The 23,379-nt window shown below is 41.3% G+C and overlaps 1 protein-coding gene across 3 annotated transcripts in view; it reads right to left on the reverse strand.

Moving 5' to 3' along the window:
• The window catches only part of TRIM71 (tripartite motif containing 71), a 54,215-nt gene that overhangs the window by 11,463 nt on the left and 19,373 nt on the right, over nt 1–23,379 (reverse strand). For all 3 annotated transcript variants that reach the window (XM_085573240.1, XM_085573241.1, XM_021525912.4), the window contains one exon: nt 1,733–1,900. In XM_085573240.1, coding sequence (XP_085429366.1) covers nt 1,733–1,900 — 168 coding nt within the window. The remainder of the gene's footprint in view (nt 1–1,732; nt 1,901–23,379) is intronic.

Here is a 23,379-nt window from a genome sequence, read left to right on the forward strand (position 1 = left end):
GCGGCATGAGCTAAGCTCAGTACAGTTGCTTGTTCAAGTTACACCAGCACACAACTTTCACCTGCACCATCAAGCAACAATCAGCCCACCACAATGGCAGGAGCCTTCAGCATAAAGGCCAGAGAAAGATAAGAGAGGAATGAGCAAAGTAAACTCAGTGGGAAGAAAATCAGGCAGAAAAGCATTTATGCAATAGTAGCAGAGTAGTGCTCCATGATCTCCTGCTAGTTTCTACTCCAAAACATAGTCTTTAGATGATTTAGCTGTACCAGTTAGATGATTAAGAGCCCTGGAGGTCAAAAGCAGTAATTTAATTACTAACAGGCAAGCCCTTGTCTAAGACAGCCTGGAGAAATTTGGTGTGATGCTCTTTAAACTAGTGTAATTCCTTCCTCTTGGCATTTTGGGGATGAGTAAAGCATTTCAGTATGGATACTGCTGAAAAGCTTTACAATCCAGTTTAAAACAAAACTTGGAAGATGCTATGTTTTCCAGGATTCTGCGTGAAGCTGGAGTTTAAAGTTAGCCATCCAGCTCCAAAAACTTGTTACACTGGCACAGTAAAAAAGTTAACATCAGAAACTGAGGGAAAATGTCAACAACTGATTACTATCTATACAAACATAAACTATTATCATTCCACTGGTGCAAAGACTTAATGAGAGACTAATTAGTTGCTTTTGTCACACAGAACAAGCTTAATTCCTTCATTTACTAGAAACAAGCAGAAGAGGACAATGAGCTTTGGGGTATTTTAATTACTGTTTGTATTTTGCATGTGCCAGGAAAGCCCACCCAATCTGGAAAGTAAGTTAACTCCCTATCCATGACATTCTACAAAAATTTACTAAAAAAGAAAAATCTTAGTAGTTAAAGCATATAGTGTTGAATTTTGTCATACCCAACTCAAATTTAGGACATCACACCTAACAAAACTACATGGCAGCATGTGTGCAATGAAGCTTCCCACTATGGTCTCCCCATCCAAAGTCTCCCTACAGACAAAACTAGTACTAATATAATATCAAACATACCACTGGGTACTACTCAGCAAAAGTAAGTATCTACATATCACTGCAGTTTAATTCCCAATGAGAAGTCCTTCTCTAGTTTGAAGCACTGTGCTACCTTCTTTCTAGCCCTTGCCAGGTACAGATGTTTGCACTATAAAACACAGCTGAGGTAGAGCACAGCAATAGGCAGAATGTGCCTCTGTGTGTTCAGAGCAATCTTCTCATGGAGATGCTCTAGACCCTCTGCACATACAGGTTAAGGAATTTCACACTAATCCAGCAGCTGATTAGTATATTGTATTTGGTGGCAACACTGAAGACTAACAAGAGTCAAAGGTAGGCAGAGTGCTAGAAGCTATACAGGCAGGAAGATGCTCAAAGAAAGTCTCAGTTGTAAAAACAAAACCAGGTTTGCAACTCCCACACAAGATCTGAGCTTTCTTGAAACACTTCACACTCAAATGCATTTGTACAGAGCTTCATATATATTGTGATTTACATGACAGGATTATGCTGCAAGAATGCAAAACTTGTATAGCAGCACTTTATTTTCAGCTCCACCGCCACTTCTGACAGAGATCTGAGAAAACAGAAGGGGTGAGAAGACTGACAGCAGAAGCAGAGAGCTTTCTGCCTTGACACCTTGCCCTGTAACAGACAAGCTGGGAGAGGGGGGAGAAGGAGGGAGAAATTAAGTACTCAAGTTGAGAGTATCTTACTTGAATAGCTTGTCGTCCTTGCTGAGCATCTGCCAGGAGCTGAATGGTGAGAGTCCTGGAGTCCTGCAGTGCATCTTGGAGGTAGATAAAGCTGTGACCCACATGTCGTCCCATGGTACATTCCCGACATATGGGGACAGAACAGGTATCACAGTAGAAATGCAGTACCTGGAATAAGGGGGGGGAAAAATTATCATTACATAAAGAAGAAATGAAAAGAAAACAGAGCCAGGATGTCTTTAAAAAAAAAAAAAAAATCCAAAAGTTCAACTATAAGGGAGATGGTTAGAGGCAGTAGCAATAGGCAAAGACTTCACAATAGTTTCTCCACAGAGGAAGAGCTATCCTTCCCAGTAAACTCAAAATCATGCCCTAACAGTTAGATGGAAGTGTCATTGTTTTCTTTGCAATACAATACTAGGAAGAGTGTCCACATCAGCTCCTCTTAAGAGCGGAAGCCATCTGCCAACACTTATAGATCGGAGATGGCATCTATGGCAAGTTTCAGGTGAAGACTTTTCCTGCAAATACAAACACCAAATTCTCTTAAGAGGGCCATTCAATAATCAATACACTGGAGAGCTGCAACAGCAGCACACCGACTGCTCACAAGGGGAAAACCAACCATGCATGCCAAGAACCATCCTCTCTTTTCAAAATATGCAAATGCCTTATGTTCAGGACAGCAACAATATTGGGCAAAAATCCCCCCTGCCACTTCCATCAACAAAGCAAAAATCCTTTGCTATGACAGTGTTTTCTATGCTAGTGATGCTTTGAGATGCCCGAGTTGGAAAACAAGACTGGAACTTTATCACGCCCATCAGAGCATTTGAATGCTACAGTGACCTGTGGGTAACCACTAAATCCCCGTTCTGTTCACAAAGCACTCCCAAACCCTATATTCAAATCACAACTTAGACCAAGATACAAGCCTAGAAAGCAGAATCCATTCATCAGCTACAGCTGCTCCCATTCCATCCAGTAGAGGGAAGCAGCACACAGAAATAGCAAATTCAATGGAAGCCTGCCTTCTTAGAGGGAAGCAGAAACCGGCTCTCAAGTTTTTCTTTCCAAAGATGCAAATGAAGGAGAACACTCAGACACAAAAAAAACCCACATCTGTATTCAAGTTTTGCTCTTAACTACACACACTATTTTTCTGGAGTGTAATGATAGAAAATCTGTATTACCATGGAATAATACAATGGCACAAAGTTTCATACTATGAACAACTTTTCCATCACCAGATATTCGAAGCCTACCTCACAGAAAGGAGCAAGAGCAGAACAAAGATTGGACAAGTGTTTGATATGCCTGTCTTCTCCCAGCTGTCATCCAGCCACTCCGACTCCAGCTAACAGCTCATGATATGGTGCATAACATCCCCCTTGCCCTTCTCCCTCAAGAGCAAGGGGAAGGACAGGACAGGTGATTCCCTTGGATTGCTTGGGCTGCATAAAGTGACATTTTAAGCTCCTATAAGCACAACAGCTGAAGTGGTATATGGATTAATTTCTCAAAGTGGTATGTGTGTGTTCATGTGCACATGTCAGATTTTACTAAAACCTGCACACTTTTTTTCTGAAATTAAGTTTTGCTGAAGGGAAACTGTTTCCTTCTGCTCAAACACTAAATCCTCAAGCAATGTCTCAGATTCCCATTTTTCCAAGTAAAAAATTGCCTTAGGTCTGAAATGCATTGTTCAAACATCATCTTCCTCAACTACAGGGATTCTTGTCCTTACACTGCGGTTGTCTAAATACGTATACAACGTTCACTTGCACATGAAGTTCTGTAATTTTTCTATTGGAATTACAGGGAATGTTTATTACATGTTGCTGAATAACTTCACTTAAACAACTAAGAAGTTGAGAGAGAATGAAAACCAAGACAAGGTATCAAGTTAAGTCATATGAATCTGATATACTTTAAAAACATACAGCAGGGATTTGGGGCCTCAGACAAGCAGAGCAGCTGAAAATAAAATGGTGACCATATGAACAGAAGACCAGAAGCAACTTAAATCTATTACTAATCCTCCACAACAGTCAATACCAGAAGCACTTGGTCCACTCCTGCTGCAAGGCAGCAGCATCCACTGGGTAAAAGAGTCACCTAGCTGTTCAAGCCAAAGGAAAAAAAAAAAACAAGCTTAAACTGTTCAGTTGCCTCTTGCCACCCACCAAATTGTGGTGGGGAACATCACTCCTAAATTTAGAATGAAAAGTGACAAGAGCCCCATTCTCATTTAGGGAATAGGCAGATTACACAGGACATGGAGGGGAAGGCCTTGTATAGGAAATACTAATAGAGCCATTGATAAGGCCTTATTAATTTCTTAGTCAAACAAACAAATAAAACAAAAAATTATAAAAGCAAAATAGATTTAAAACAGAGAGCAAAAGAGTTAGCAAACTGGGGCAAAAAGAAGTAGATATGCTGGTCTGATCTCCATCACTACACTTTACCTTCAGTACACAGAGGGGGAAATCACAAATGCACAATCCCTAGTGCTCTCTGTGGGGAAGGGAACTAGCCAGTTAGCCAACAGAAGAGCATTGAAGGAGTCAGCTTTAAGGTGAACCAGCAATTCCCCAGAAACTCCTTTCTGGGCACAAAGATTACAAGAGAAGCCCCAGACTTGGCAGGAGTACAAGGGCAGGTCTCCTCCCGCAGTCCGTGTGGCGCACACTTGCCAGGGGCGCCCAGCAGGCTGTACATCAGCTCTAGCCAGCAAAGGGGGCACGCGCCCGGAGGATAAAGCTGGGAAATCTCTGGCTGTGCAGGGTACAACCGTGAGGGGAAGTTGTGCCAGCTGGACTGATGGGGCTTGGGCACAGCATCCAACTTGCCTGTGCTTGCAGCCACAGCCAGGAGTTTATTGTTAAGCTCAAGCCTGCTCACATCCCAGTCCCTAGGTCATGGCCACAAAGGTCACATACTGCTAGATTAAGTTTCTATGCCTGGTTCTAAATAGAGGGGGATGGGGGGAGCCAGAGCTCCCCTTTCCCCCCAGCAAGCAACTCCCTGGGGGAAAAAAAAAAAGATAATCATACCGAGCATAGGTGTAGGACAACGCACAGCTGTGTTCTCAATTCAGAACCGATGCACACACAGTGAGCATCACTGTGCCCCCCTCCTTCCAGCTGCAGCAATGTGAGACGGCCTGCCCACATTTCAGTTCACTGCTACTGCAGCATTGCAATGCTCCTTCCAGAACAAATAACTCCTGCCCGTCACAGGACAAATAACAAGACTGGTCTTGAAGTGTGGATAGGCAGGAGGAGCAGGAGGGAAGAGTAAGCCTAAGTCTTCCTCAGTGGACATCAGGTTACACTCAGGTAAAAAAAAAAAAAAATTACACACCACCCCAAAAATCCAAAACAAAACAAAAACCCCACCAAAACAACAACAAAAAAAAAAAACAAACAAAGCAGTACCTATTGTAAAGTCCTAAAGATTTTTCCCCCTCCCTATCTGAAGAGCCAGAGATAAAACACCCAAAAGATCCATCAAGCTGTAAATTAACTATTATCCTGTTAATTTCACTATTTACCCGAACATAAGAAAAACTGGTTTATAAGTAAACACCTTTAAACTTTGTGGGTTTTTCCAAACCACATGGGTAGCAAGGAAAGAAGTATGAAAGCAGAGACAGATTTGTCCTTTCGAAGAAATTTATAATCTGTGTAAATTGCATTTAATTGATTGTTTCTTTCTGTAGTAATTATTAAGTAATTAAGTAAAAATACCACTTTTAAGATAAAAACTGGTGCCCTATCCAGTAGTGGAAAAAATTAGCAAATTTAGGAGCTTTTATTTCTTTTTTTTTAATTGTTCTACTACATTAATTAGTATTTTACAATTAAGTGAAGAGAAAAATCAGAAGGAAGAGGGGACTAGTTTTAGAGATAGTTAAAAGTGATTTATTTTAAAATAAATCAGCTATGGGTTGATTATTTCCCAAACAGGAAATATTTCCTGAATTGGTGGCATACAATTTTAGACACAAAACAATAAAGGGAGCCTACTTCAATTTAAACAGAATCAGTGAACCATGTTACAGGGCTATTCATCTTTTACAGCCACAGCAGCCCAAGAAATACAACAGCAAGGCCATAAATGTGATTGCTTCAGGAAAGGCTGTACAGTGCACCGTAAAAACATTTTACAACAGCAGGAATTCCTGGGTGTCGCTCTCCCCATTTTTTGGTCCATCTGCTTTCAAAGGGGGCAGGGGGATGGGCGGAGATGTTGTTAAACGTCCCCCGGGACTGCACAGCAATCAATCATCATCTGATGAATGGCCACTAAAGTTAAACCCTGACCCCACTCCACAATTCCCACACCAGCTCTTCTCTCCTTACTGCTGACCAGCTTCCAGCATGCTCCCCCACCTTCCAGCCCTCACCAAAATTTCCCAAATACCAAGCCCAGACAAAAGCAATGGAATGTAGTAGGCACCATGACAGAGGAGAATTCAGCAGAAACAGCATCTGAGGAGGCTTATCCTTACACTGTGTTTAAATAAATGTTCTTTCAGCAATACTCACGGTGCCCTTCTCCTCCCCAGCTTGCAAAAACTTCTCTGATTTTTCAGAGCACATGTGTATGCAAATGGACAATAAAACACGGGGAATCTAATCACATTAAAAATCTGTTTTCTGTCATGACATTTCAGTGTCTTGCAAGGATTTTATTTAAACCTACAGTGTTAGGAATTCGTACAAAGCAGCAACATATAAGGCCACATTATTTTTAAAATGCAAGTTTGCTCTAAAAAGCTACCCTGTAGTCTTAACCAACAATATAAAAGAAGTCTACATACAAAACAGTAGTGTCCTGGTTTCCACTTTTGGAAAGGTTTCAGTATGGTACTTTTAAGTTAACTTAGGCTGATCTTATTTTTTTTTTTTCGTCTTACTATAGTCAGTTTACAGTTTTCCATTATTAAAGGTGTTTTATTATCAAGTTTCCTTGACAGTAGCTCAAACACCAGTGGCTTTGTTACACAGCATGTAAGGCTTAGATGGCCAAGTTTAGTATAAAGCAATTTGTGGGGGCTGTTTCTTTCTTTTTTTGCTTCTCTCCCTCCTTGAAGAAAAAAGCTTCTTCTCTGTAAAAAGAGGTAATATTTTTACTCTGTAGGAAACTGGTTTCCACCTCAATGGCAATTTGTGACAACTAACTTCATTCACACCATGACTAAAGTAGTACTTCAGGAACCTTAATCTGAAATTTGAGTGTCAAATATAAAGACTGAAGACATGGGCAAGTCACACAATACACACCAGAACTACAGGCAATTTCCCAGTATACCTTAAGCATTTGGCATTCAGAGATACCAGTTAATGATCAAATTGCTCCTAGAACTTGTATTTTAACTTGATGGTCTGGTGTAGAAGAGACTGGCTTAACACCAATCTTCTTCTCTGCACACAGTGGTAATGGGAAATTGCACACCAATTCCAGAAGGTCTCCACAAGCGGACAAGAGAGTTACTTCTTGAACTTAGCTTGATATTCTAATAACAAAATTTCCAAAAAAGCATGGGCACTTTGAAGTGTTACAGCCCTATCCTACACAGGGCACACAACATGTACAGGTAGCTGTACCAAGTGGCAATAGTGAATTTAGTTTACTGTTACCTTCCCTTGCCACTTGGATGAACAGAGGTGGGTTTTGCTCCATTTAGAAATTCTTTAAGTGCAAGAGGATCATTCAGTCCTTTTGTTAAATTCACCTTGATTTCCTTACCCCACCTGGAGTAATAAAAGCACAGCTAACAGATGACTTGGCTCATGCAAGTCTGTTTATAGGAAATAAAGATGTAATTCCACACGCTTTTCCAGCACTAGCGTTAATATCCTTCCTTCCCCAGATGTTCAAGTGGGTTCTGTTCCTTGTTTCTCAGCCACACAGGTATCTCTTGGCCCAGAACATGAAGGAGAAGGAAGCTCACAAACAAAGCCCTAAATGTGAAACCACACACAGCTCAAGGCTGTCACTTCACTCTGCAGTTAAACTGACAGCTACTCCATGAGGAAGCCCTAAATCTCCCGTCTTGCTCCTATCTCCTTCCCTTTACTGATCCAGTCTCAGTGAAAAGATCTGAGTATCTTTACAAAAAGCATAAAATTCATTTCTGAATAAACTATTTTTATCAGCTGAGCCTGGGATCAGAAGATTAGTAGGACCAGCACAAGGAAGGGGGAAGAACCCATAATTAAGGGCATAGAGACGTTTGATGACAACTATCTGGTACTCCGCCAACCTCACAGCTGGAAATCAGTGTAAATCTTCTCACTGATAGCATTAGTCTCAAGTTCTAACTGGAAGAGAACAGTATCTAACTGGAGTTGAGTTAAACAGGCTGGTAAATCAAACAGACTACTATACTCTTAAAATTCCTTATGTTTACCTCCTTCAATCCTCCTGTGATGTCATGAAGCCAGTAAAAACAGCTACATATTTTAGAGTGGTGACAGCACTGAGTCAGTCAAACCATCCAGGTTAAAAGCAAAGTTTTTTGAAAGACACACAGCCACATTAATCACTTTTAGAACACCCAGTAGGTACTAACAGCCAGCTGGGAGCTGAGCAGAGACCATTTAAGTTGCCTTTGCCAACACAAACAGCATTTGCAAATTCAAATGGATTTGGGGTAGAAGTGGCAATCAAGTTCCACTTCACTCTGATCACTGGAATGGTGTGACAACAGGCTGCCAACCGGGCCAGGAGACAGGAAGTCACACCTTTGACAAAGCTGTTTTAAGGATCTGCTGGCTCCAGCCTACTATGAAATCGCATTCTCTATCTTTTAAGTTAAAAATCTTATAAATGAAACTTCATATGATGACTGCAGCTTCTGGTTCTAGGCACTCACCTGGCACTGCAGCTTCCCAAGCATTTCTCTTGGCACACCTCTGCCAGATGCACTACACCCCCATTGATCCACTTTGATTATGGAGGGAGCACCACACCAGTCACTGGACTTTGGCCATCCCATCAGCTAACTTTCTAAAAGCTCTTGCTTGGCTGCAAGGTAACTCAGTCAGCTGATCTAACTCACCCATGTCAGATTCCTAAATAGGGATAAAGGAAGGCTTAATACTACTTTTAATGTTAACACTGAGGTGATGCAGGTATAACTATCCCACAGTGGGCTATTGTTTAATTATTACATAATGGCAAGTCTACATTCAGCAATTTCTTTCTAAGTAAGTTGTTTGGGGCAAAAAAACAAAAAAACAATATTTTGTTTTTAAAAAAACACATCTGCTTCAACACTGAAGCAGGTGAGGTAGCCAGTCTAGGGAAAGATGCAATGGTATCAGTAGCTAGTAGATTACTCAGCCCAAGATAAGTCACAGCTCTTTCATGGATTTCAATAGGGGAGACCAGCCTGTGCTTCAACATGCAACTCATTAGCTGTTTAAATGCAGCTTCTGTGCCAAATCTGCATGACATGAGTAGCAGCAGGGTGGTCTTGGCACACAGGGGACAGTGGGTGGATCTAAATATTCAACAGTTCAAGCATGCAAGCTAATAGCCTGCTGTGGTAGCTGACAGAGTGAGTCAGGACACAGTTCTACTTTCAAGCCCATCTGTCCAAGGCACTGCTGTGAGTCCCTGCAAATCCTCCACTGAGATTCTAAATTCTTCAGCTCTCCAAAAACCAGAGCGTCTTAAAAGTTCTGATCCAAAGCTCGGCCACGATTTCAGTGATGCTGTAAACAGCAACAGGTTGACAACTTCTTTGCTATTGTACAAAGTGTTTTGTATTTTAGAGAGAACCAAATGTTAACATCCCTACAACCTCCTTATGTAACATGTTCTCCTCTTTCCTGCAAATCTCAGCATAAGAGCTTGTGAAAAATCTTCCTTCTACGCACAAGAAAGGGTTCGACTGAGTCAGGGTACACACAAGGCTCCTGTGCCATCTCTGTGACTACCATCAATACAGGCCTCACCTCTCAAAACCCATATTCCTCAAGCCTGTGCTTTTCCCACACTGCTGCAGAAAACACTTTCTCTGTTCAGGTCCTTGGCAACTGCCGATCTTCACATGGAAATATGACAGCAAGGGTGCCATTCTGTCTTGCAAATTAATAAAAAGTTTTTGTCTCTTAGCATACTAGAGACAAACATTATTTTTATGATTTGATGGGGGAAAGGAGTGGGAAGAGAAACAACCCTAAAGTTCCCAGATTTCACTCAAGGACAGTTAGCCCTAACGGTGAGGACAAACCAATTGAGAAACAGCATGTCAAGCAGATGGGTTGTGTGCAGTTTGACAGACAGAATTCCCTGATCCCAACACAAACAGGTCTTGAGTAGGATTGATTTTCTTACACAGTCTCTAGTCAATCCACCACCACCTAACAATTCACTTTGATGCAACTGATTCCTATTAATATTGTTAGAGGGCTTCTCTTGGGGGGGGGAGGGGGGGTCAGAAAGCCTATCAGGCTAGACATCTTAAATTCATAATGCTCAACTGTTAGGGAAAACCTGAGTATGAGAAGAAAGAACACATTTATCCAGATAAGCTTCTACTTTATCTATTTGAACTTTGTGATAGGTTGTACTTCAGGGGTTTTTCTGGATTTTTAAAAAATCTTACTTCATGGGGGGGTGGGGCTTGCGCTTTTTTTCTTTTTAAGCGATACTTGAAATCTTTGTTCAGAAAAGTATTTCTTCAGAACATGAGTTTAGACTCACTGTTTCACACCATGTAATGCTTCAATTAAATAATCTAGTACTCATTTGCTACAAGAAAAAAAAATATTAAAAGCATGTATTTGAAAACTCCCACAGCTGAAGCACCACATGAATAAGTCAAAACTGCAGAAGCTGGAGAATACTGAAAAACTAAGTGCTAGAAAAGGAAGTAAGCATGAATTCTGAGCCCACTTTCCAGCTTCACTGTCTCCTTGTTCTCCCTTGCTTATGTGGCCTTACTGACAATCACAGAGAAAAAGTACAAGAATCCAGAATCAAAACAATTAGTAGAGAACATTGCTGAAAAATTTTAAGTTTTAGATAAAGTAGTTTTTATATGGAAGCAACTTGAACGTAAAACCAGCAGTAGGCAGCAGCTCAACATGTTTAATCTATAATCTTCAAGAGCATGTTATTTGGGGAGGTTGTCTCTGCGCTGATTATTCACTTAAAGTAATTTTAATAACATTATGTAATTGCTACATATTTTTTTTTAAAAGCTTCTCTTTGTACTTTTTAAAAGGAGTATTTGTATTAGGAAGAAAAAAAAAAGCATCAACTTGTAGACTAACAAGTCTCAAAGCCCTTTTAACAAAGAGGATTGGTAGCACACATTTAGCAAAGTGAAGTGATTCTGGTATCTAACCCCACCACTACTAGACCCTGGTTAAGTCCAGTTAGAGTAAGAGCCTGGTAAGCACAATCAGTCCACATAACTTGTACAAGACACTGTCCCTCCTCCCCTGCTTTCCAGTATCAGCTCTCCAGAGAGTGACCCCAGTATTATGGGAGTGAATAGCCCCACAGAGATAGGGCAGCAACTACCGAAGGAGGATTAGGCTGCTTGCAACGCAAAACATTAAACACCTCTATCAGGTTTAAATTTTGTTTGAACTTCCACAGGATTGCTATGGCTCTGTTTTTATGTGGAGTAAAAGCAAATCACAATAAAAGCAACCCATTAGAGCATAAGCCGACCACCTGGGATACTACGGGATGGAATTCCTCCTCCCCACTTTTTCTCAGTGGTAAACTATCTAGCTGGCCAGGTGTTCATGGCAGACTGGGAAGGGGTAGGAGGCAGCATCCTCTTCTCTTCTCCTCCCCACGCCAGCATTGGGCTCTGGGCACTGCTGCACCCCTAATCTAATGGGAACAGCATAGTTCTGCTGCTCCTCCCACTTCTGCCTCAAATCTCTCTTCAGAGAAAAGCTGCAACAGGAACAGCCATGGTACTGAACAGCAGGAACTGTTAAATTTTTTCTTCTTTAGTTGTGAAACAATCAATTCCTATTAAACAAGTCCAGTTACTACCAGTGCCATATGCACATCAAACTCAGGTCAAAGTGAATATGACCAACTATAGCCTTTTATTAGGAAATACAGGCAAGACGCTTGTCTGGAAAAACTGACATATAAACCCATTCCAAGTGTTTTATACTGCAATGTTTTTAGTTACTGCTTATGTGGAACAGCTTTTGTGGAAAGCACAAAGGCAGCACAAAGAACAGAATTGGCCCACTCTGTTCTTTGCCTTGCTCTGTCCCAAACACTCTTTTTGCAACAACTATATACCCAGATATGAAGTCCTTATAGAACAGGGCATTTAAGGGAACTTCTTCACCAAAACAGCCAATACGAACACTTGGAAGGTATCTCCAAAAAGCATTCAAGTTCTACCCCTATATCATCATCCTTTTAAAGACTAACACACCAAAAATATGTAAGTGTAAAGTTTTTACTAGGTTAAGTGCACATGTTTCAGAGCAGGGGAAAAAGATTACAACACATTGAGGTTTCATTTGGGATTCTCATAAATAAGGAATCTTAATTAAGCAAGACGAAATTTGGATTGCATTAAAAGAAAAGATAAAACTGGTTTGCTCCAAATCCAGGCTGTAGTTTCTGGAAGTGTATTATTATAGGATTCCTTAGCTAACACCATCAAATTGTACCATACACGTCAAAAATAATCATTATCTGCTCCCAGCATAGGGCTTGGCACATACACTGCAGTATCTTATTCAGAGGAACAGTGCTGTCCTTGAGGACCAAAACTACAATGCTTGAAGTAGAATGTCAGACTGCATTTGTCAGATTAATACGCTTGTTACAACTCCTCTTAATTTTAATGAGGATTATACAAATCACATTTTATGAAAGACTCATGCAAGCATTATCCTATGGGCACTAGTGCACTTTACTTCCAACTGAACTCCAGTATTTAATGTTTGTTTTGGAAGATCTAGCTGTCTTAACAGCCACAGGGCATTTCAATAATCATATAACAAACACTACTGCAGGTTACTCTTTAATCCCTCATGAGTGAATGAGTAAATTCTTGTCCATCTATCACATAATTACACAGCTCTGTAGTTACAGCCAAGAAAGGTACTGTAAATCATAAAGGAAAGACATCTAAGAATAAGAAAGAGCCGTTCCAGGAAGTCTAAAGTGTTTGCACAGAATAATTTTTTTCTCCATCACCATTAAAAAAAAAATTAACAGGAAATTTTTGTTAACAAGACATTAACATAAAGTGAGAGAACCCATATTTATATAAAAAAATTTAAATTGTCAACAAGGGCTTGTCTTAAGTGTGTCTTTATATATCTCCCTTCACCTCTGACAACAGAGCAAAAGCAAACCCTCAAAGTTTCAGAACTCTGAATGAATTACCTACCCACTGCATACTTATTTTCAAAAGGCTAATATATAGGTACAAACAAGCTTAAAGCCCCTGTTCTCCCATTTAGTCTTTGTTGATTGTGGGAGGGGTTTCTTTTAACCCCTGAAAATATACTTTCAGCATTTCTCTCAAAGAATTAAGAGCTGCAGTGTCCTATTCTAATAGCCTTTTTCCTCATGAAGTGGACTTCAGATTGCTTTCCTTCTGAATTTGGGAATGCTGTAAAGTGATGAGCTTTTCAGGACGAATATTCAAGTAAGTGGAAACTGACAGCATGGTTACTACTCCTTCAAAGCAGGACAGATGTGAGGTGCTTACAGATAATAGCACTAATAACTACACTTTGTCACTGTGCCATAGATGCCATTATTGAGTAGTAGCTTCAGGTTTGGGAGAACGAGGACAATCTTCTATCACAGTCAAGGTTTCAGTTATGATTGATAGGCACTATTTTTAATCCATTCCATGCTGCTTTCATGGGGCAAGTGTATAGTGTGGCATTCCTACAAACACCAGAACAATTCTGCTGTACAGCACTACAGATTTGGTCTAACCAAACTAGTGGCTTGATGCCACCTTGTCATGGTTCAGGGCCAAATTTCAAGGACCTTTGCAACAATATAAAGGCATTCTGAATATTTAAAATGCTGAAATACTCTGAATCCTTCAGTGAAAGCACCAGCCTTTTCAAATAGCAGCATCCACCGTTTCACATTCCACTAGCTTTAGATTGCTTCTACATTGTGCAGGCAAGGTAGCCTTATCCTAAACTTTAACTGTAGCCTTGTTTAAGCTTTAAGTCAGGATAAATGAAAATATAGAAAGCTTGCTCAATCATCAGTGAAGGGAAGAAAAGCTAAAAATCCAGGCTGAACTAGAAGGGAAGATTTGGATGTGATTCACTTTACCAAAGAAGAGGGAAAGGATGGCTAAGAAGGTTAAACTTTTGCCCAACTCTTGAAAAGAAAAACATACGTTCTTACTAGAAAACAACAAAAAAAATCCCCATCTACACTTTCTTGTGATATAAAATTTTAAAAAAGAGGACACTCTTACATTTAAAGTGCACTATAAACACCTAAATTAGAAACAAGCCATTTCTGACAAGGATCAGAGAACTTTGATGCAGTTTATGCACATGAACTAGCCAAAAGGCTGGGTTAACACAAGGTATGGTCTCATGCATCACACACATATCCTGAGGGAGGAAGTGGGTAGGCAAGGCAGAAGAAATTTTATTATCTCTGCATAATCAGCAGGTTGTGTTTTTATGAACGCTCTTGTGTACACAAGTCTTGCATGTTATGCCATGATCATTAATTTTTTATGTATTGCCAAACTTGTCCTACATGTCCCCTGTTGACTAAAAAGCAAGTACAAGGAGCTCATAGATTAGGTTTATTCGACCTGAAGATGAAAAAGACTTTCTGCAATCCAGACACAAAACATGCTTAACCAGATTTCCAAGCACAAGACAAATAAACTAAGAGTCAACTTTGCTTGGTGAAATGAGTTTCTAACTAAGCTACCTGCCTCTCTCAAGAGGATTCTTTTACATACTATTTTCTCCAAAAAGACAGTTACGCTGAATTAAAGAATAGGAAGAAGGTCAGGCTTCTGGACAGCACTGTCATGCAGTTCTCTCACAACTGTGCACAGCATTAAGCACTATGCTGGTTTCCTAAATTAGTAGTTAATTTATTTTAAGACACAAACGAGCACTGGGAGAATGCAATGGGTGTACGTGATTAAAAATGCAAAGAAGAAATTAAACTCACAAAGTTAACACAACCACAGTTTCAAGGGTTAACTTATTGCACCCCACATACCACCTTTGCTACCAAAGTAGGGGAGCAGCTTTAAGAACCACACACAGGCAAGTACCTCTGGCAGCTTACTGCCAAGACAGACCTACTGCATCAGGGACATCACTTCCTGTAACACTGCTTTCAAGTAATAACCAGACCCACTGATTCACTTAAGATTTAATGAGATTACAGCTTGAGGTGATTTGACTGGAAACCATAAAAGTTTTAGGAGCCCATCTGCTCTGCAAAACTAACCTCTCACACACAGGCCCGGGTACAAGCTGACCTTTGAGAGCTGCAGTGTAGTTAAGGAGGAATCAAGTCCAATAGGTGCTTGAGATGGGCACACAGGCCAGGCAAAAAAGAGATTTGCACTTTCAGGCAAAGAGGAGCTTCCATATGCATCAGTACTCAAGGGGGAGCTCCCCAAACAATCCGCAGTCTTTTCATTAGGAAAAGAACAGCCACCTCAGGGTGCTTTCCCTACCATTATCACACCATTAACAGCCAATGCAAACTGTACTGGCAATGGTCGCAAAATTACCGGTATTGCAAAAGCCTAATGCATTATTCACCTTGTCTATACACCAAAAAATCCACAACAAAACACTCTCAAGGAGTGCTGGTTTTGTTTTTTTGGTGGGTGTTTTTTTTTTGGGGGGGGTTTTTTTCTTCTTCTTTTTTCTTTTTTGTTGTTGTTTTTTTGGAGGGGAAAGAAAGAACTTCCCAATCACAATAAAGAGGTATGCCACCATGGGTTTGCATCTCACTTTACACTTCTTTCAATTCCCTAACCCACGGCAAGCATGCGCATTTTCAACAACTGGTTATTTTTTCTGTATTTCCCAGTATCAGAACAAACAGTGACTTATATTCCAGTGGGGGGAAGAAAATACTTATTTTGAGAGATTGAGAGCAGAATGGAGGGGAAAGAGCTGTTATTCCTGTTACTTTTTACAGACAACTTAAAAAGCAGCATTTACCTAAGAGTGCTGTTAACATATTTTAGATGTGAACGTCGGGACAAATATTCACATTTTGTTATTCTACACCTGACCTTGGTTAGTTGCAGAAGCATCAGTGTCATCAGGCAGCTGTATTTTGTAGCGTAAGAAATAGATGCTGTTATTTTTCCTTCCCCTTGTAGGCTGAGATGTTTTGTTGTTTTGTTCTCACTTCAGTAACAGGCCTCAATATGCAAGTTACATCTGGAAACAGACAAAAGCCAACTGCCCAGCAGTATTGGAAAATTAAAACATTGGGTCAGACTCAAACGGACTAGGAAGGCAAAGGTCAAAGCAGCATTAAATCATTAGTTTCCCAGCTGCCACCAAGGCATGGAGTTGACCTTTGATTTTGTAAGAAGTGGTCCAAGCAATTTTCTGGTGGCAATATGGGCAATCTGGCACAGTAGAATATTACCCTTGAAAGGGGTGGGTGGGAAGGAGGAGTTTACGGTCTTGAAGGCAAAGATTAAACTAACTTTAATCTCTCTAAACCAAATTTGCACTGTGAATCTCTAAGTGCAAATAATGAATATTAAATTATCATGCTTTAAGAAAAAGACACTCCAACATTTAACTTATTCAAGTATCTTTTAGTCATATAGCAGTGAGAGCAAGCAGAATTTAAGAACATAAAGAATTCACTGCAGAGAATACTAGAATATTGTATTTCTTTCCTGGAATGAGTTCAGTTTTTAGAAATAACACTTTAAAGCAGCTTACTTAGCTTTTTTTCTTTTAAATAATACATTTGAGATAGACCTCACGCTTCCTCAGAGCAACGCTTTTAGTCTACCTACACTACTTTTTTACTCAGGTAAGAAAGACAAAGTAAAAAACTGGCCTCCACTTTCTTTCTCAGCATCACTGATCTTAAAACTTCATCTACTACTACCCTCTGTTTCCAACTGCTCAGCTGAATGTGGGCACTGTAGGTGCAAAGTTCTGATCTGGCTGCTCCCAAGTTCCTAGAAAGGGTTTGGTTTTATTGCTGCTTGGCAAAGGGCAGCACAGGTATCAAAGGGGCTTCCGACCAGCCAAGGGACACTTGAAGAGCATGTTTGAGCCTCCATTACCAGCTGAGCACATGCACACACAGGGAAAACCAGTTTGCACGCAGTCAGCTGGTTAAGGTATTTCTAGGTGGATTAAAGACATTTCTATGCCTATTTAAGCAACAGTAAGTAATTTCTTTACTCTAAAAGGGTCACACAACTCATGCTTTATTGCCAGATCAGTACAAGCTGGTGCTTTCCTTTGTGACAAAAGCACAAGTTTTCCAAACTGTTCAGAACAGTGAGCTCCTCTCCCCATCCTATGTAAGTGCCCCAGGATTACTCACTGCCAGCTCTTCATGTGAGAAGCTATACTCTAGCAGACTTTGGACGTGGACTGAACTGTATATCCACAAACTCTGATGAGGAAGGGGGAGGAAGAATATTTTCAGAGAATTGCAATTTGGCCCTAACAAATTCAGTGAAATACCTCTCTGTGCTGTAAGCCAGTTGGTCAGGGTTCTTTCATATGCAATCACTATTTTCAGTAGCAAAGTGAAAAGCACACCACCTTTAACACCTACCTTAGTGAGTAAGGATGAGCAGAACCACCTCTCTTCCCACATCCTTTCCTTCTATGAAAGGTTTGTGATCTCAAAGACAATACAAACATAGCACATTCTGAATATATAGCCTGCTACACACAGGCCACTGAGCTAAACCACTCTGTTAAGAGTTCTCTCTTAATCTAATGCCCAGATAAGTGAAAGAATATTTAAATCTGTTTTAATGACATATACTACCAATAGAATGCTGAAAGACCACACTGGTAATTGCTTAGAGAAAGCAACCTCAAACTTAATCTATTTGCCAAATCAAAACATACAGATGACACCAATCTTAATCCTTTCTGCACTCAATTCAGGTAGCACTGAAGGGGTAAAACAAGTAATCAGAAGACTTCTATTGCAGAAGATACATATTTCTCATCAAGATCGTTCTGAGAAAAATACAACAGGTTGTTTCTTTTTTTCATTAGTGCTCTAGTTTACTCACACAAACCCAAATTCACTGCTGAGACACCTCAGCATCACTTCATGCAGTCTGTATGTGCCCACTGCTTCCTTGACAGAGGATAGATTCTACCACTGTGCATTCTCCCTCCAAAAGAGAAAATCAAAGCTTGCATCAGGTCTGCAAGCTACTTCAGATAACTCTCATGGTTGTTGCTGTACTACTACCTTCCACGGTTCCAAGAGGAGTATAAGACCACAGAATCACAGAATGGCTTGGGTTGGAAGGAACCTTAAAGATCATCTAGCATCAACCCTCCTGCTGCCATAAGGAGGGACACAGCCTCCACTAGGACAGGTTGCTCAGGGCCCATCCAACCAGGCCTTGAACACTGCCAGGGATGGGGCACCCAAAACTTCTCTGAGCAACCTTTCCTCAGTGTCACAACACTCTGAGAAAAGATGTACAAAGCTTAAAAGAGGCCTTGCTAGAAACAGCTGTTCCTCTTATCTCTAGCTGGATAACTAACTCCCTGGACCAGAACAAGCAGCCAAATGCTGGACTAGCACTGCAGGTAGTCAAGACATGTGGTCTTCAGCACAAGATGGCATGGGAGTGGAATAAGATGTGAATCATGCAGGTGTAGCTGACTGATTAGCCCTGATCCTGCCTCTGCCCTATTCTGACTGTCACGTGAAACTGAAAAAAGCATTTTCCATGAGTTCTCATCTGTGTAAATTGAACTGGAGGCAGGACTTCAAATTTACAGTGGAAAGACATCTTTTATCTTGAAACCATTCATAAGAAACTCCTGGAGAATCACTATTGTAATTTTTTTGCAAGCACATAGTCTCAATGCTGAAAACGGTATGTATGCCCACACAGCTGAAGCTTTAGAAACAAGTCAATAGACTTTTTTTTTTCCTGATTGAACAGGCTAATAACTGCCAAGACAGTCCATCAAGATAACACATGAAAAGAGAAGCATGTTATGCAACCACCCCCCTTCCACACCCCAACTGAAGGGGCCCATTTGATATCAACCAATGGCAGTAAGGGACCTTGTAGCCTTCCACAAACAAGGAAGCTTGGGGGAAAGGAAGACAGACTTTTGGAGTTGGATCAGGGGCAAGTAAGAGGTCCCCTTCTGTGGCTGCACAATCCTCCTCATCTTTGCTACTGCGTCCCTTATCAGTAGAGCCAGATGCTAAGGGAGCACAACAGCCAGCAGCAGCCAGGGACAATAGCCTAGATGTTCCTGGGTGTGGGGGCCAAGAGCAGCTCAAAACAAGTACTTAATGCAAGGTCTTGGGCAAGGCTGAAAGCATCCATAGGATCTTCTGAGAGAAGCAGGAAAGATGTGCAGCTCCCTCCACCGAGCTCCAGCCCTCACACGCATTGCCAGAGCTATCAGCCTGAACCCACCTTCAGTGCATGTTTTGTTTGGCGTTGTCTATTTATTACCAAGCATAGGAGGTGTTCTTGTGAAAGGCCTTGCCTCACAACACAATGAAAATGATGCCAGCAAAACCACAAAGATGGAGCTTTCTCTGCTAGGAAATATCCTGTATTATTTCAGAATTCTTGCCCCCAGTTTCTTTGTGACAGCAAAATGCTGCTTTGTGATGTGGTCTTTTTGCTTGGTCTTAACGCACAGCTCTGGGAAGCAATAAGACAGTACAAGCCAACATAGTTTTCTTACTGAGAGGACAATCCCACAACCATACCTCAGGGCAGGAAACAAAATGCAATTTGGAGATTCCTCGAAAACCAGCAATTAACAAAAAGCTAATAATCCCCACAGCTTCAGGAACAATGGACTATTGTGTCTCATGCTCAGGTGCCGCTTAATGGATGGGCTAAGTCAGATCTCTCACTCCACAGAACTATGCATTTATCACTAGAGCTTCCAATCTGTTTGCTTTTGATAGGACAAAAGCAGTTTTACTTTCCAGCTCGTGGTCTACTTCTAGCTTTTGTAATTTCTGCTATTCAGTAATCCGTGTATTGTCAGTCACGTGGCTCAGTGCCCTTTGGAGCCATTCCGAGCCTCAACTGGGTACAAAGATGAATCCCCAGGTAGCCCAGAGTAGCACAAAGTACTCCTGGGAATGGGTACAGACATCTAGTATTCCTCTGATCTCAGCAAGGCCATTGCACCTAGAACAGCTTATCAGCCAGCATTACTGTTCAGAGATAAAAGGCAGGTTAAATGATCTATTTCCAGGAGACAAGTCTTAAGCAAGGGCTAAGAGTGGAAGACTACCTCTGACATGTAGACTCACAGAAAGAGGTTCTATGAGAACAGGAAACAGACCTTTGCTTTTATCCCATTGCCATTCTTCAAGCTTAACCCTCTCCCTTGGAGTTGCTGTTAACACCTTAGAAAAGGAAGTACAAGCCACAGCAGCCTTCTCAAAATCAGACCACACTTGGGCACAAGTGGGCTGGGAACAATTAGGTCATCCAGAACTAAAATTCGAAGTCTAGAGAGGTCTACATCCGTGAAGTCTGGTTCAGCTGCCAGCAACAGGTAGTAGGGGAATAGAGGGACCCGTGGGTCAGTAGAACAGAACAAGTCCTCCTTTCTGTTACTGATATAATCTGGGACTGGCTAGCAGCAGACCCTTGTACCTTAAAGTCAACAGCTCCCTTAAAGGCATAACAAAGTCGTTGTCAGTAAAGACAAACATGGAGGTTTCCCTACTAGGAAGTACCCTACATGATCCCATAAACACCTTCCCCTCTGCTGGCATTAAAAAAAAAAAAAAACAAAAAAAAAAAAACTAGAGGGAAATTAAGAGTCACATGCATTATTTTAGATGCTGCCTTACTTATGATGAAAATACTGCAGATTAATAAAGTGCTCTAATGTGGTAGATCAGTAGCCTGTGAAAGCCTCAGCTAGGTAAAGCTTTAAATGTGACCTTTCTAAGCAGAGCTGATCTTGCAGGAAGTTGCATGCTCAGAAAAAGTAATTCCAGTGAAACAGAGGCACTCAAGATGCTTGAGATCTGGAGCTAATACATACCAGGAAGGGATTTCTTTTCTTGTGAGAAGGGAGGAGTCAAGCAGGAAAAAAAGGAATAAAGCTTACTAAGAATGTTAACAGCAGACATTATATCTAATTTCTTTGCATTCCTTCCCCCCTCCTTTTCCTCCCGTTCTTTAAAAAACAGGAGCAAACTTGTGAGTTAAGGATTCTGATCAATGCAACATGTTAGGAAAAGAGAGCAGGAGGTCAAGAGGAAATGATTAATCCTGTGCAGAAGACTGGCAGGATGGGTCCTGGAATGGCTTACCAGAACAATGCCCCCACTAATAAGCAGGTCAAAAGACCCTTACAGTGCACAGAAGCCCCAGTTACACTGTACATTAATATTCTTCCCTTTACTTGGAGTTATTTGTTCCTTAAAGCCACATTTTAAAAAACCCTAAGTATTGAATTAGAAGTCAGGTGAAAATTTGTGGTGCCAGACAAGCAGGAAATCTGAAAGATAAAGGATTACAACTGATCAAATCAAAGTGTAAAGAGCTCCACTGTAAGATGGTATTTGCAGAAGGTTTTGGTAAACTGGGAAACAAGGCAAGAGCCCTCTATTACAGATTTCACACTGACTTTTGTGTTCATGCACTAGTCTCTTCTGATGAAGCCTGCTCTTCTGTTAGTGGCATAGTTTAATAAGCTGAAGAAAAAAAAGGCAAATCCATTGCAGGTAATAGTTTGGACCTGAAGGTGCACATGGTTCAAGGTTTACTGCAAGAGATAGCTGTTTAGTACTGTGGTTTTAGGGTATCAAACAGAAGCTACACTCCTCTACTTTAGGCAGAATTCTAAGTCCCTAGGGCCGCGTTGTGGATACTGTCAGCTCTATCGCCAAAGATTCTGAACTTGCATGAAGCATTTATCTATTCCATGATGCAGCACCCAGTACAACCTCAGACTTGCATTCACAAATACACAGAAGAGATTTCACAAAGGCTAACCCAAGCAAACCCACCTCTTCCAGAGCAACCACCCTTTGAAGCACCCTCCCAGTTTAGACAAGCAAGCACCAGCACCTTGTCTCTTTTGGTGCCACCAGAGAAGTGATGCGAAGACTACCCTGGAAACTCATCCACGGCCTATAAAGGATGAAGTTGCTTATCGGTCAGCTCAGTTCACAAATACAGCTTGTTGTACTGATTAGGGGAAAGTGACAGGAGTACTACTAGAGGTGTAAAAGCTGGTGCTGATGTACAAGCCAGTGGTGGGAAGGAAGAGCTGGGCAGGGAGGAGAGGGGCTGGCTTGCCCCTCCAGTAGAACCAGCGGGCAAAGGAGCCAAGTGGTGGGGAGGGAACACGCTCGAGCAATAGCAGCAGCATTGCTGCTTGCCTTTGTATCAGCAAACAACCTCCATTTTGAGGAGCTGGAGGCACTGAGCCCAGCCTGGAGGAGGCCAAACTTCAGCTTCCAAAGGTGCTGAATAAAAACCAGGAGGTTTGGGTTAGTGCCCTCAGTGCTCCCCCAGTTGTACACTACTCCTGTGTGCAGTGAGCATCCACCCTCCATCCCCCAGCAGCAGAACAGGGCTGCACACAAACCTAGATATGGGCCAAGTGCATGGTTTTTGCAGTGAGACCAATCCTTACAGCATAGTATGACAGAAACTCAAAATTCCTTAGCTTTCAGCAAAGTGAATATTAAAGCAAGGCTGATAATTAATACATTAATTTCCATCCCTATCCCCCAGTTGCCCCCATTTTCCTGCAGGGAAATGGGACATGGGTTTCAAATCAGAGATGTCTTTGGGCATTAGCAGGTTGTTCCAGAGAGATAACTCCACACCTCTCAAGAAAAGCCTGAAAACAAAGCTACAGCTTACTTGCAAGAGAATTTGGACACCAAGGCCTCCACAGCCCTCTCAGTAGAAGACAAAAATCTAGCAAGTGTACATGTCACCTTGTGCCAGCACTGTTAAACCCACCAGTATAGGCACAGTCTATTCCAGCTTGTCACATCTCTCAGGTCTGCTGAGAGCCAACACATGTAAGGTCACTAATTTTTAATAAATCAGTAAATTAAATTGAAATCTACTCCATCAAGTCTGGAAGAAATTGAGTCAGAATTATTAAACTCACTTTTTGCAAATCTGTTTTCCTATTAAATCCATCTTTTCACAAGGAAACACACTTTAAAAGTACTCCTCTATTCTAGGAGTAACCTACACATTCTATACCAAATCCTCCAGCATGCATGAAGAGAGACTGCCTTGACATAGAGACTGTCCTTACAATGCATCCAAGAACCAAACTTCAGTCTTTGTTCCAGAACACAAGCCAAAACCACCTCAGAGCTGGGTGAGGTTATCTATCTCTGCACAGAACCACGAGTGCAGCAAAAGGAGGTTAGTGGAAATTAAAGCTCCA

The sequence above is a fragment of the Lonchura striata genome, chromosome 2, assembly GCF_050655825.1.
Source record: "Lonchura striata isolate lonStrDom1 chromosome 2, ASM5065582v1, whole genome shotgun sequence".
NCBI lineage: Eukaryota > Metazoa > Chordata > Aves > Passeriformes > Estrildidae > Lonchura > Lonchura striata.